At 43.4% G+C, this 12,483-nt stretch overlaps 1 protein-coding gene across 3 annotated transcripts in view; it reads right to left on the reverse strand.

Annotated features, from left to right (window-relative positions):
- Window positions 1-12,483, reverse strand: part of VWA8 (von Willebrand factor A domain containing 8) — a 678,220-nt gene that overhangs the window by 508,915 nt on the left and 156,822 nt on the right. For all 3 annotated transcript variants that reach the window (XM_077483183.1, XM_077483182.1, XM_077483184.1), the window contains exons 8-9: window positions 9,852-9,901; window positions 1,254-1,362 (exon numbers count right to left, since the gene is read on the reverse strand). In XM_077483183.1, the coding sequence (XP_077339309.1) occupies window positions 1,254-1,362; window positions 9,852-9,901 (159 nt within the window). The remainder of the gene's footprint in view (window positions 1-1,253; window positions 1,363-9,851; window positions 9,902-12,483) is intronic.

The following is a 12,483-nucleotide window of genomic DNA, read 5'->3' on the forward strand; positions in this document are numbered from 1 at the left end:
ATCAGTGCCACCTGTCAGTGTCACGTGCCATCTGTTGTCAGTGTCACGCATCATCGGTGTCACGTATTAGTGCCATCTGTCATCGGTGCCACGTATTAGGGCCATCTGTCATCGGTGCCACATAGCAGAATTTATTTTGGGGTGTCGTTTGTGGTATACATATGCCATGTGAGAGAAATAACCTATTAAAATGACAATTTTGTGGAAAAAAATAAAAAAACTGAAAAATCTTAAATTTGCAAAGAATTGTGGGAAAAAACAACAACATCAAAAAGCTCACCATGCCTCTTACTAAATACCTTGGAATGTCTACTTTCCAAAAAGGGGTCATTTGGGGGGTATTTGTACTTTCCTGGCTTGTTCGATGATTCGCACCACAGCTTGTGGACTCTCTAACTTTCACAAAGACCAAATAATATCCACTAATTTGGGTTATTTTTACCAAAGATATGTAGCAGTATAAATTGTGGCCACATTTATGAAGAAAAATTAATAATTTGCATAATTTTGTCACAGAAACAAAGAAATATGCGTTTTCTTTTCCCAAATTTTCGGTCTTTTTTCATTTATAGCGCAAAAAATAAAAACCCCAGGAGGTGATAAAATACCACCAAAAGAAAGCTCTATTTGTGGGGAAAAAAAGGACAAAAAATTAATTTTGGTACAGTGTTGCATGACTGAATAATTGTCATTCAAAGTGTGAGAGCACCGAAAGCTGAAAATTGGTCTGGGCAGGAAGGGTGTTTAAGTGCCCAGTAAGCAAGTGGTTAAATATAGATCTCTGGTTCATGCTTTCCTTGTGCCTGTTTTTGTATGGCTATGTGGGGGGTCCTCTGACGATTACCATAGATGATCCCACCTTTAACTGGGCAAGCAAATAAAAACATATTGGCAACCTATACAATCTGATTGCCATAATCACAGTACAGCTTCCTAAACAGCAGAAAGCAGTTCCAGATAGAACAGGGATAACCAAGGTAAACTACAAAATGGTGCAGACAAAATGCAATACAAAAGTACACTATCATATTATGCCATTTTACATTAAAGAAACATTGTGTGTTTTTGCAGCATTAACACAGGTATACAAATACCAAACTGCAAACAGAACAATTACATCATTCTTTCTCCCAGGATATAAAATCTGTGGTCTGTGCAGAGACCTACCTAATGATTTTCATTCTGTACAAATGTAAGACCAATATTAATTATTTAAAGATGATTCTAAAAGAATACAATTTTAAATGGCTTACCAAAATGCCAATGGCTGCTGTCAAATTGTCTGCTGGGAAATCTGGAAGCCCAAGGCTGGCAGATTCTTGAGAGCAGAGAGTTGTAGCAAATGATAAAAGCTGAGAAATCCTTAAGAAAAATAAATGAGAGCTGATAAACATCAAGAGATTCCAGTAAAATATAAATTAACCATTAAAGAATCTGCACAGTTTTGGTCACAAATAAACTACATAACAGTGTGTACAGCATACTGTTACAACATTATGTATACATGCTCATGTTTTCTCAGCATTTATAAATATCAAAAATAAAACCTAAAAATGCTCTCAGAAAATACAACCTGTTGTTATAGAACAGTATTCCATTAAAGACTAGATTTATTTAAAATAAAGTTAATTGTTAATAAACACACTAAAAACTACTTTGGGGAAATGAAAATCAACATACTGAGGTCCTATATATCTTTAAAGTGGAGCTCCAGCCAATGTAAAGTAGTGAGTGTACAGCTTGTATAACAGTGTCAATTTGCTGTCCCCTCAAAATAACTCAACACACAGTCATTAATATCTAATGGGCACGTGAGCATCAGAACTGGACCAGGGAGCAATGGAAGAAGGTGGCCTGGTCTGATGAATCACGATTTCTTTTACACATGTGGGTGGCTGGGTGCGTGTGCATGACTTACTTGGGGAAGAGACGGCACCAGGATAAAGTATGGGAAGAAGGCAAGCTGGCAGAGGCAGTGTGATGCTTTGGGCAAAGTTCTGCTTGGAATTCTAGGGCCCGGTCATTCATGTGGATTTTACTTGACACTTGATTCTAAAAGAATTGAGCTTTGACATTTCAAAGCCATTGTTGCTATTTTTTAAGGATTCTTTAATCTCTGAAATAGTACCAATGGATTGGCGCAAGGCCAATGTGGTGCCTATATTTAAAAAGGAATTAAAAAGTCTTTACCAAGTAACTATAGACCCGTTAGCTTAACTTCTATATTTGGGAAGATACTGGAGAGTTTAATAAAAGACCACTTAGGTGAGTTCTTGCTGGAAAAAAAAGATTTTAAGCAACAGACAGCATGGATTCATGAAAAACAGAAGTTGTCAGGCAAACCTGATTTCTCCTAGTGAGGAGGTTAAGTAAAACCTTGGGCGGAAGGGTGGCTGTGGATGTAGTATACTTGGATTTTGCAAAAACATGTGACACAGTTCCCCACACGACACATGTGTAGGGTGAAATCTACAGGCTTGGAAAATTAGTTTGTAAATGGATAGAAAACTGGCTAAAATAAAGAATTCAGAGAGTATTCGTTAATGATTCATACTCTGAATGGTGTAAGGTTATCAGTGGTGTACCCCAAGGTTCAGCGTTGGGACCCTTAATTTTCAATATCTTCTATAAATAACATAGGGTCTGGGATTAAAAGTACCATTTCAGCTTTTGCAGGCGACACCAAGCTATGCAGTGGAATAATATGATTTTTATAACAGCTTACCCGTAAAATCCTTTTCTTTTTAGGTACATCACGGGACACAGTCACTCAGTAATTACTGATGGGTTATAGGGTATCACTAGGTGATTGGACACTGGCACACCCTACACAGGAAGTTCAATCCCCCATATAACCCCTCCCCCTACTGGAGGTACCTCAGTTTTGTAGCAAAGCAATATAAGTGTATTAGAAGAGGGGGGGGGGGGACCTCTGTGTCCCCTGATGTACCTCAAAAGAAAAGGATTTTACAGGTAAGCCGCTATAAAAATCCTATTTTCTTTCTCGTACATCACGGGACACAGAGACTCAGTAATTACTGATGGGATGTCCCAGAGCAATTCTATCTGAGGGGAGGGGTACCACACAACATAGGGTGTAATCAGACCTGAGGACCCTGATACGCCCAAAGGCTATGTCCTCATGCCTTCTCACGTCCAACTGATAAAATTTGGTCAATGTATGGACTGATGACCAGGTTGCGGCCTTGCAGATTTGAGCCATGGAGGCCTGGTGATGCACCGCCCACGAAACACTAATAGCCCTAGTGGAGTGTGCCTTTATCTGAAAAGGCACAATCTTTCGCTTCAAACTATAAGCTTATACAATTACTTGTCGAATCCATTTAGCAATGGTAGATTTCTCTCTTAGGACCCTCTGGCAATATGAACAAAACATCAGTTTTGCGAACCTGAGCAGTCGCTTCCAGATAGGCTTTGAATGCTCTCACTACATCCAAAGAATGTAGGGACTTCTCTTCCATAGAGCAGGGACTTGGAAAAAAAGAAGGCAGAACAATATCTTGGTTTAGATGAAAACCTGAGATCACCTTCGGTAGAAAACTAGGATGAGGGCGTAACACCACTCTATCCTTGTGCATTATCAGATACGGTTCTTTACAAGAGAGGGCCGCTAATTCTGATACTCTTCTGGTAAAAGAAATGGACACCAGAAGAATTTATTTCCTTGTCACTAGAACTAAGGGAATTTGATGTGTCGGTTCAAAAGGCTGCTTCTGTAAAGCTGACAGAACAAAATTAAAATCCCAGGGGTTCAGAGGCACCCTAACTGGAGGATTAAGGCATGTTACTCCTTGTATAAAGCTTCGGACCAAAGAATGCGAAGCAAGTGGACATTGAAACAGAACCGATAAGGCCGAGACTTGGTCCTTGATGGTACTCAAGGCCAGTTTCATCTCTAACCTATTTTGCAGAAATTCGAGGATACTCTTTATGACATATTTTCTCGAGTGCCAACCCCTGGATTCACACCAGGCACCAGGAGACATATGCTTTCCAGACTGTGTGATAAATCATTCTGGAAGCTGGCTTTCTTGCATTAATCAAAGTAGATATCACAGGGCCAGAAAGCCCACGATTCTTCAGAATGTAGGTTTCAATAGCCAAACCGTTAAATTTAGCATTTGTAAGGTAGGATGGAATACCGGTCCCTGGTCTGGACGGGACGGTAGGGTCCAAGGAGAGCCTACCGCCATCTTCACTATTTCTGCATACCAAGCTCTTCTGGGCCACCAGAAGCACCGACTTCGTCTCCTGCCTGATCCTGCAAAGAAGTCTTGGCAGTAACAGAATAGGAGGGAATGCATAAATCAGAGAGAACGGATGCCATGGAGTTAACGCATCTGTCCTACATGCAAGAGGATCCCTCATTCTTGACACAAAGTTGTCGACCTTGCTGTTGAACCTGGATGCAAAGAGATCTACATCCGGAAACACCCCATCTCTGGCATATGGCCAAGAAGACATCGGGGTGAAAAGACCATTCCCCTGGGACTAACTACTGGCGGCTCAAGTAGTACGCCTGCCAGTTCTCTACCCCCGGAATGAAGACTGCTGATATGCATGGCACATGTCTTTCTGCCCAGATTAAGATCTGGTTTACTTCTCCCTGAGCTGCACGACTCTTGGTGCCCCCTTGGTGATTGATATAAGCCACTGCTGTGGCATTGTTGGACTAAATCCTAACAGGGCAACCCTGCAACCTGAGTGTCCAGGCTTTTAGGGCTAGATACGCCGCACGGATCTCCAGAATGTTGATGGGTAAGCCCCTCTCGGTCTTGGACCATCTCCCTTGGACAGTTCACTGTTCCAAGACTGCCCCCCAAACCGAAAGACTGGCATCTGTTGTTACCACTGTCCAGGTAACTGGCAAAAAAGATTTTCCTTTCTGCAGATTTTCGGGTATCAACCACCAGTTGAGGGTCTGACGCGTTGTAGGGGACAGATGTATCAGGAAATCTAACGCCTGAACTTTCTTGCTCCAGGCCGATAGGATACTGTTTTGCAGTAGCCTTGAATGAGACTGAGCGTAGGGAACTGCTTCGAATGAAGCCACCATCTTCCCCAACAACCTCATACAAAGACGAATAGAAGGACCCTTCTTTGCCCTGACTACCTGAATCAGTTCTCTTATAGCTCTGATCTTTGCTTGGGGTAGGAATACCCTCTGCTGGGCTGCATCTATGACCAGACCCAAATACTCTAGTCTTCTTACTGGTTTTAAAGAAGACTTCTCCAAGTTGAGGACCCAACCCAGGCATTCCAGGTAGTTGATTGTGGTGACCACCAAATTTTGGTCCAGGCGGGCTACCGACTGGTCTATCAAGAGCAAGTTGTCTAGGTATGGCATTATTGTTATACCTTGGGTCCTTAACCTGGCTAGGGGAGGGGCCAAGATCTTTGTAAACACCCGAGGTGCAGTAGCTAGCCCGAAAGACAGAGCTACAAACTGAAAGTGGCATTTTTCTACTTCGAAACACAGGAATATTTGATGAGCAGGGAAAAAAGACACATGCAGGTACGCATCCTTGATGTCTATTGACACCAGAAGTTCTCCTCCTTGCAGAATGGAGACTACCGATCGGATCGATTTCATGCGAAGTACCGTATCTTTAGAAATCGGTTTAGATCTTTGAGATCTAGAATGGGTCTGACATCTCCGTTTGGCTTTGGTACCGTGAAAATGTTTGAATAAAACTCCATTCCCTGCTCTTGCATGGGAACTACCATGACAACTTTTTGCGACAATAGTCGCTCCAACGCTAGAAGGAGAGACTACTTTTTCTCTGGGTCTCTGGGTGCATTTGATCTAAGGAAACGAGGAGAAGGGAATTCTCAGAATTTTAGTTTGTAACATAGAGTTATTGTGGAGACCACCCATTTGTCCCGAAATTCCTCCTGCCAGAGCCCTGAGAACTTTAGTAGTCTTCCCCCCCCATTCGAGTGAGCGGGGGTGCCCCTTCATAAGGAGGTCTTAGCGTTTTGTCTTGAAGACCTTCTCCCCCAGGACTTTTTTCCCTGGAGTTGACTGAGTTTTAACCTTTGAGCCTGACAGAGGAGGCCGTCGTGACTGCCTGGAGGCGGATGACCCAGGCACTGGAGAAAGCGACCGTTTAAAGGAGGGACGTTTACTCCTTTCCTTGACTGGTAAAAGGGTGCTTTTCGCACTAGAGATCCTTTGGATATAATTGTCCAAATCCTCCTCAAACAGTTTTTCACCACGAAAGGAAAATCCTGCCAGGAGTTTCTTATATGGTGACTCGGCTGATCAATTTTAATATAACATAAGATTCTATCCAAGTGTAAGGCGAGAGGTCTGAAGGATAAAATCTCTGATAGCATCAACAGCAAAACACAAAGCCACTATTAGGTTAGCTAACCCCCCGGGCTTGCTGTTCATGTAAAGCTTTAAGCACCTGATTAATATGGTCTCTCAAATATTGACAGACTCCAATTGCTGCCACTGCAGGTTGAGCTACTGAACCTGCCAAGGAGAAAACATTTTTTAATAGGAATTCCATTTTCTTATCAGTTGGTTCCCTAAGCATCTGAGCGTTGTCAACAGGACAAGTCAGGCTTTTGTTTACAGAGGAAATGGCGGCATCAACTGCTGGTATACCTCACATCTTATTACATTTTTCCTCCACAGGATAAAGTATAGAAAACTTTTTAGGAGGAAAAATAAAATGTTTATCTAGGTGATCCCACTCAGAATAAGCTTTTCCAGCAAACCATGAATAGGAAAAGCACGTGCAGTTTGAGGAGGTTTCAGTGACCCAAAGAAGAAGTGGGTTCTTTAACTGACTCAGGTATGGGTAACTTAAACGTGGAACGGACCAATCCAGCAAGAATTTGCACCAACATCTTCTCATCCTGAGAAGCTGAAGAGGGCCCTTCTCCACTAGATTCCTCAGAAGTGGAATCAGTCTCCTCCCGATCCTCTGAGGGGGATTCCTCTCCTTTATCCCAGAGTTCCTCACTCTGAGGGTCCTGGGTGACAGAGGGGGGCCTAGTGCATTTCCTCCCACTGAGTGAAGATCCAATTAAGGCCACTAATCTTTCCTCTAAACAGTTTATGGTTGAGGAAAAAAACCTCCTGTGTAATGTACACAGGGGCTGAAGTGCCAGAAGAAGCTGCAGCCCCTGACCCCGACGGCTCTCCCTGGCTAGCCTTCCCAGGTCCTGCAGGGGAGGAAGGTGTTGCAAAGGGGGGGTCCTCAGAGCCTGAAGGGGACCCCTTAGAGCCCCTATTTGGGGTACTTGTACCTCTTCTACCCATAGTGCAAAGCAACAAAAGGTAGAGGTACCACAAAAAGATGCACTGACTGCTGAGCACTGTAGTTCAGCAACTGCCGCTGCTACCAAGACTCAGTCTGGTGCCTAAGTAAATGCTGCCTGGGAATGTCTGTGTCTTTCACACTCGCATGCGCCTGTCAGCTCTGTGTTCCTCCATAGGCTGTGTGCATCTGAAAAAGAGTGCACTTTAAAGCCTGTGTAGCCTAGTGCTCAGCCCCCCTCCTCAGACCACTTCCGCCCCCCCACCCGCTTTTTAAAAACAATCGTTTCCAACGCGAGCAGAGGCTATAACCCTGCTGGCAAGCATGGAGGGGAGGCTGGGGCAGAGGAGAGGGAAGGGCCGGTGGATGTGAAGCCGCTGTAATGGCAGCGGCAAACGGTGGTTGATGGCAGCGGGTGGTGCGGTAAGTTACCGCTCTCTGCCCAGGCCTGTCTCAGTCCCCTAATCCATGGAGGGAGAATCCCAGAAGGAAGAAAAACCCTTACCTTCATCCTTCGGGGAGCATGGCTGGAGCAGCATAGAGCGTGGACACCAAGCAGACAGGCAGGCATGAAAGGTATGCGCTCTTGGCAGCCCCCGGTGGCGACTATAGGCATAGCATACATTTACTTAAAAGGAGAAAACCTACTGGAATTATAAAAATTCTTGAGGAGTCTCCCTTACCATATCCAGCTGCAGTGTCTGAATAACAGACCCAATCTTCACCTCTCATGGTGGGCTCCGTTAGGAAAAAAACCTTCAGAGACTGGAGCCCCCTTGAATAGGGGGATTCACAGTTCTGGGCCTGTAAAGCACCCTGCCAGGAATGTGGCTGAAAAAAACAAATACTGGGTCCCAGGGTCTAAAAAGAGAAGCGTTACAGGTAAAACCTTGTTTCTTCTGACACGGGGCCCGGGTACCATCCAATTCGGCTTGGAAAAGACACTTTGAATGGATCCGGTTGCATAGCTGGCCCTTGTAAGGATATTCCAGCGGAGATCAGCACAGCACATCTTACTTGTGACCCACACCTAGGACACTGGCGAAAAAACTGAGGTACCTCCAGTAGGGGGAGGGGTTATATGGGGATTGAACTTCCTGTCTAGGGTGTGCCAGTGTCCAATAACCTAGTGATACCCTATAACCCATCAGTAATTACCAAGTCTCTATGTCCCGGGATGTACGAGAAAGAAAACATCCTTACAGGATGTCTCAAACTTACAAGCCAACCTCAATGCACTGTTTAATTGAGCAAAATTGTGGCAAATGAGATTTAATATTGATAAATGTAAAGTTATTCACTTGGGGGGCTAAGAATATGCATGCATCATACATACTAGGGGGAGTACAACTGGAGGAATCAATGGTGGAGAAGGATCTGGGTTTTCTGGTAGATCGTAAACTTAATACTGTAATAGCATTCAATTCCAAAGCAAGCGAAGTCCTTTCCTGTGATGAGAGGTATAGACTCCGGAGAGAGAGATATCATTTTACCTCTATACAAATCATTAGTAAGATCTCATTTGGAATATGCAGTTCAGTTGTGGGCCCCAGTTCACAAACAGGATATCGGGGACTTGGAGAAAGTGCAGAGAAGGGCAATCAAATAAGAAGCATGGAGGAGCTCATCTATGAGGAAAGATTAGAGGAACTGAATTTATTCTCTCTTCAGAAGAGGAGATTAAGAGGGATATGATCAACATGTGCAAATACATATGTGGTCCATATAGTAAACTTGGTGTTAAGTTAATCACTTTAAGGTCTTCACAGAGTACAAGGGGGCACTCTATGTCTGGAGGAAAAGAGATTTTATCTCCAAACATGGAAAGGTTTCTTCACAATAAGAGCTGTGAAAATGTTGCATAGAATCCCTCAAGAGATGGTTTTGGTATATCAGTAGATTGCTTTAAAAATTCCTGGATTCTTTCTTAAATGTACATAATGTAACTAGATACCAAATTTTTTTAGGTAAAGTCATTCGAGGGAATATCCGATTGCCTCTTGGAGGTGCAGGAAGGATTTTTTTTCCCAGCTGGAGCAAATTAAATCATGCTTTGCAGTTTTTTTTTTTTTTTTTTTGCCTTTCTCTGGATCAACTGTTGGTATAGGATTGTGTATATAAGCTTGTATGATTTTTTTCCCCCGCTTTTATTGATTTAACTAGTCGAACTTCTGTCTTTTTTCAACCAGACTAGCTATGCAACTCTAACTTTGACCACCTACCCAAACAGTGTTGCTGACCAAGTACACCCCTTCATGGAAATGGTATTCCCTAAATGCAGTGACCTCTTTCAGCAGTGTGCCCTGCCACACTGCAAAAATGGTTCAAGAATGGTTTGGAGAACACGAGTTAGAAGTGTTGACTTAACCTCCAAATTCCATTCCATCCCAAAACCATTGCACAGAGCGGGTAAGCATAACATGTTTGTTATTTTACTGGAAAAAAAAAAAGAAGCGTTACAACCGCTTTAAGATAGACTTATATTGACATAATAGAACATCTGCTTCCACCAGATTGGCTTCTGCTTTGCCTTGAATACTGCTGCATTTCATTTACCTTTCTGCGGGAATATTTGATCCAGCCGAATAGAGTATCTGAAGCTGATCCTGTTTGTGTTAAAATATATAGAAAATCAATTAGTCTGCTCAAATATCAAAATTTGGGGCAGCACCGATGGCACCACCCATTAATATTGACTAATGAGAATATCTTCTAATTACAACGTATTTTCTTATTTTAGACACTTTAGTAAAGAACCTCATAAATCTGATATACAATGTGATTGGAAAAGAAACGTGCCGGCTTGATAGTCTACTAAGAACAACAATGCAGTATTTACTTATAAACAAGCTTTATTTTATTTATGCCTGAAATCCAGGCAGACATTGCACACACATATCAATGCGGCTCTGTGTTCATATATTCTGTATTAATAAATAATTAAATGTATTTTTTACTGCAAGTACTGGAAGTACTTGATTTTGGCTTGGATTCAGCCTCCTAAAATACCCTGTGGGATACTGAAATAGGAAGAAACAGCACTAAGACCTGGTTCACATTGATGCTACTTTGAAATTGCGCTACTTCACTTGAAGTAGTGTGATTTCAAAGTAGCAAGGTCAGCACGATTTCAGGTGCTACTCGATACACACTTGTGTGACTTCATGCACAATGTCTATTGAAGTCGAACCTGAAATCGGCATAAAGTAGTGCAGAAAAGACTTTTGCAAATCGGTGCGGCGTCGCAAAATTAGTGTCGCGCCGATTGGCACAGTGCCGTTGACTCCAATAGGCTGCGACTTGTAACGCAATTTGATCTTGCTCCATGATGGTGGCTTGCATGTGGATTTTGTAAACACAAGTGGATTTTTGAACTAAAGTGGAGAGTTAATAACCAGGCGTTGAAAACAGGAGTTAAGACAGGAGTCTCTAACCTCTATCCTACCTCTATCCTCCCCTCCATTTTAAAGATCCCACTGCAAGGGGCAACCAGACAGCTCTCCGGAAACGTCAGGCTGATAGCAAGCCAGATTCACTGGAACCAGAGTGTTTAACGGGGACCACCGCAGCCAGGTAAGCTCGCACCTCCACTCCCCCCCCCCCCCCCCAGTGATTGTTCCAGGGACTCCGTCCGACCGCCTACGGGGGTCAGGAAGGAATTTTTGCCCCACTGGTGCGTTTGGCTGCTACTGCCAGGGGTTTTTTTTCACCTTCCTCTGGAACAATCAGGAACAACCGTAGGTTAGCATACCCCTACCTCCGGCCTCCATTCCATTTTTCACGCTATCCTAGGACGACTACTCCAGATCACAGCCAGACTTCTTTTCTAAGTGGAGACCTTCACCTCAAGTAAAGGTAGCCCGAACAGCCAGCAACCGAATACAACTCCTTCCGCATCCATATAGGTATCCCCTGATCAACTTGCGCGCTAATAGCCTCAAGCACGGCGGCAAGTCTGATACCTAGCCCCTCCTCAGGATCAATACCCTGATCAGGATCATCATCTTAGGCCCATAGTACCATCAACAGCATCCACAAACCATGTGCTACTTCAAATACTCAGCTGAAGTTCTGCACAGACTAAGGAACATCAACACCACATTGCCATCTTCCATACAAAAAATACTTCAAAGAGAACAACTATTAAAAACCGGACGACAAGCAGCTCCCAACCACAGGAAGACATCTACTCGACCACTACAATTAGATTGCGCCTTGATTAACACCAGGTCTGCAGTCAAACATAGACTGGAAGTACACGACTTCATCATCGAGAACAATGTAGACTGCCTCTTCATCACCGAAAGCTGGTTAACCTCTGACTGCAACACCATCCTCACCAAATTGGTGCCGGAAAACTACAGGATCCTAACTGAACACCGGATAGGGAAAAAAAAGGAGGAGGCCTAGCAGTGATCTTTAAAGGTCACCTGGATCTCACTAAACCATTATCTCAGAACCCAGTGCCTTTTATGGAAACCCTGACGCTACATCTTCAACCAACACCCCATGACACCACTCATATTCTACTGTGCTACAGACCACCGGGACCAAAGTCCAATCTTCTTTCACCCCTCACGGAATCTTTTGCAATGCACACCCTAAAATTCAAAAATTTCCTAGCACTCTGAGATTTCAACCTTTGGGCAAACGAGCCCAAAGTCCCCATTGCGACTGCCTGCATCAACTAGAAGAACTGGGTCTCCAGCAACTGATAAAGACTCCCACGCATGGGTCAGGACACACCCTGGACCTCATTTTCAAACAGAACATTGATGTCAACATACTCAACAACATAAAATTGCCATGGAAGGATCATCACGCCATCAAATTAAATAAACCTACCTAAATAAAGCTACCAACATCACCAACGAAAAACAGAATCCTGTAACAACGCACTGGACCAGATCGCATAAAAAAACTGTACTCCGAATCCTTCAAATCCACTCTGTCCAACAAGATAACTAAAATAACCTTAAACCACTCTACGGAGGAAACACTCAACTCCCTGAACAGGGCATTGCTGCAATCAGCAGGCTCGGTAGCAAAAAAAAAACGCAGAGCTCTCATCAGGAAGAAAAACTCTGGATGGTTTAATAGCTCCCTCACCGTACTAAAGCAAGAACGCAGAAGAGTTGAAAGAACATGGAGAAGAAATACCACTGAGGAAAACCACTTTAACTACAAA

Source organism: Lithobates pipiens, unplaced genomic scaffold (genome assembly GCF_037356315.1).
Source record: "Lithobates pipiens isolate NorthernLeopardFrog02 unplaced genomic scaffold, aLitPip1_a1.2 Scaffold_16, whole genome shotgun sequence".
Taxonomy (NCBI): domain Eukaryota; kingdom Metazoa; phylum Chordata; class Amphibia; order Anura; family Ranidae; genus Lithobates; species Lithobates pipiens.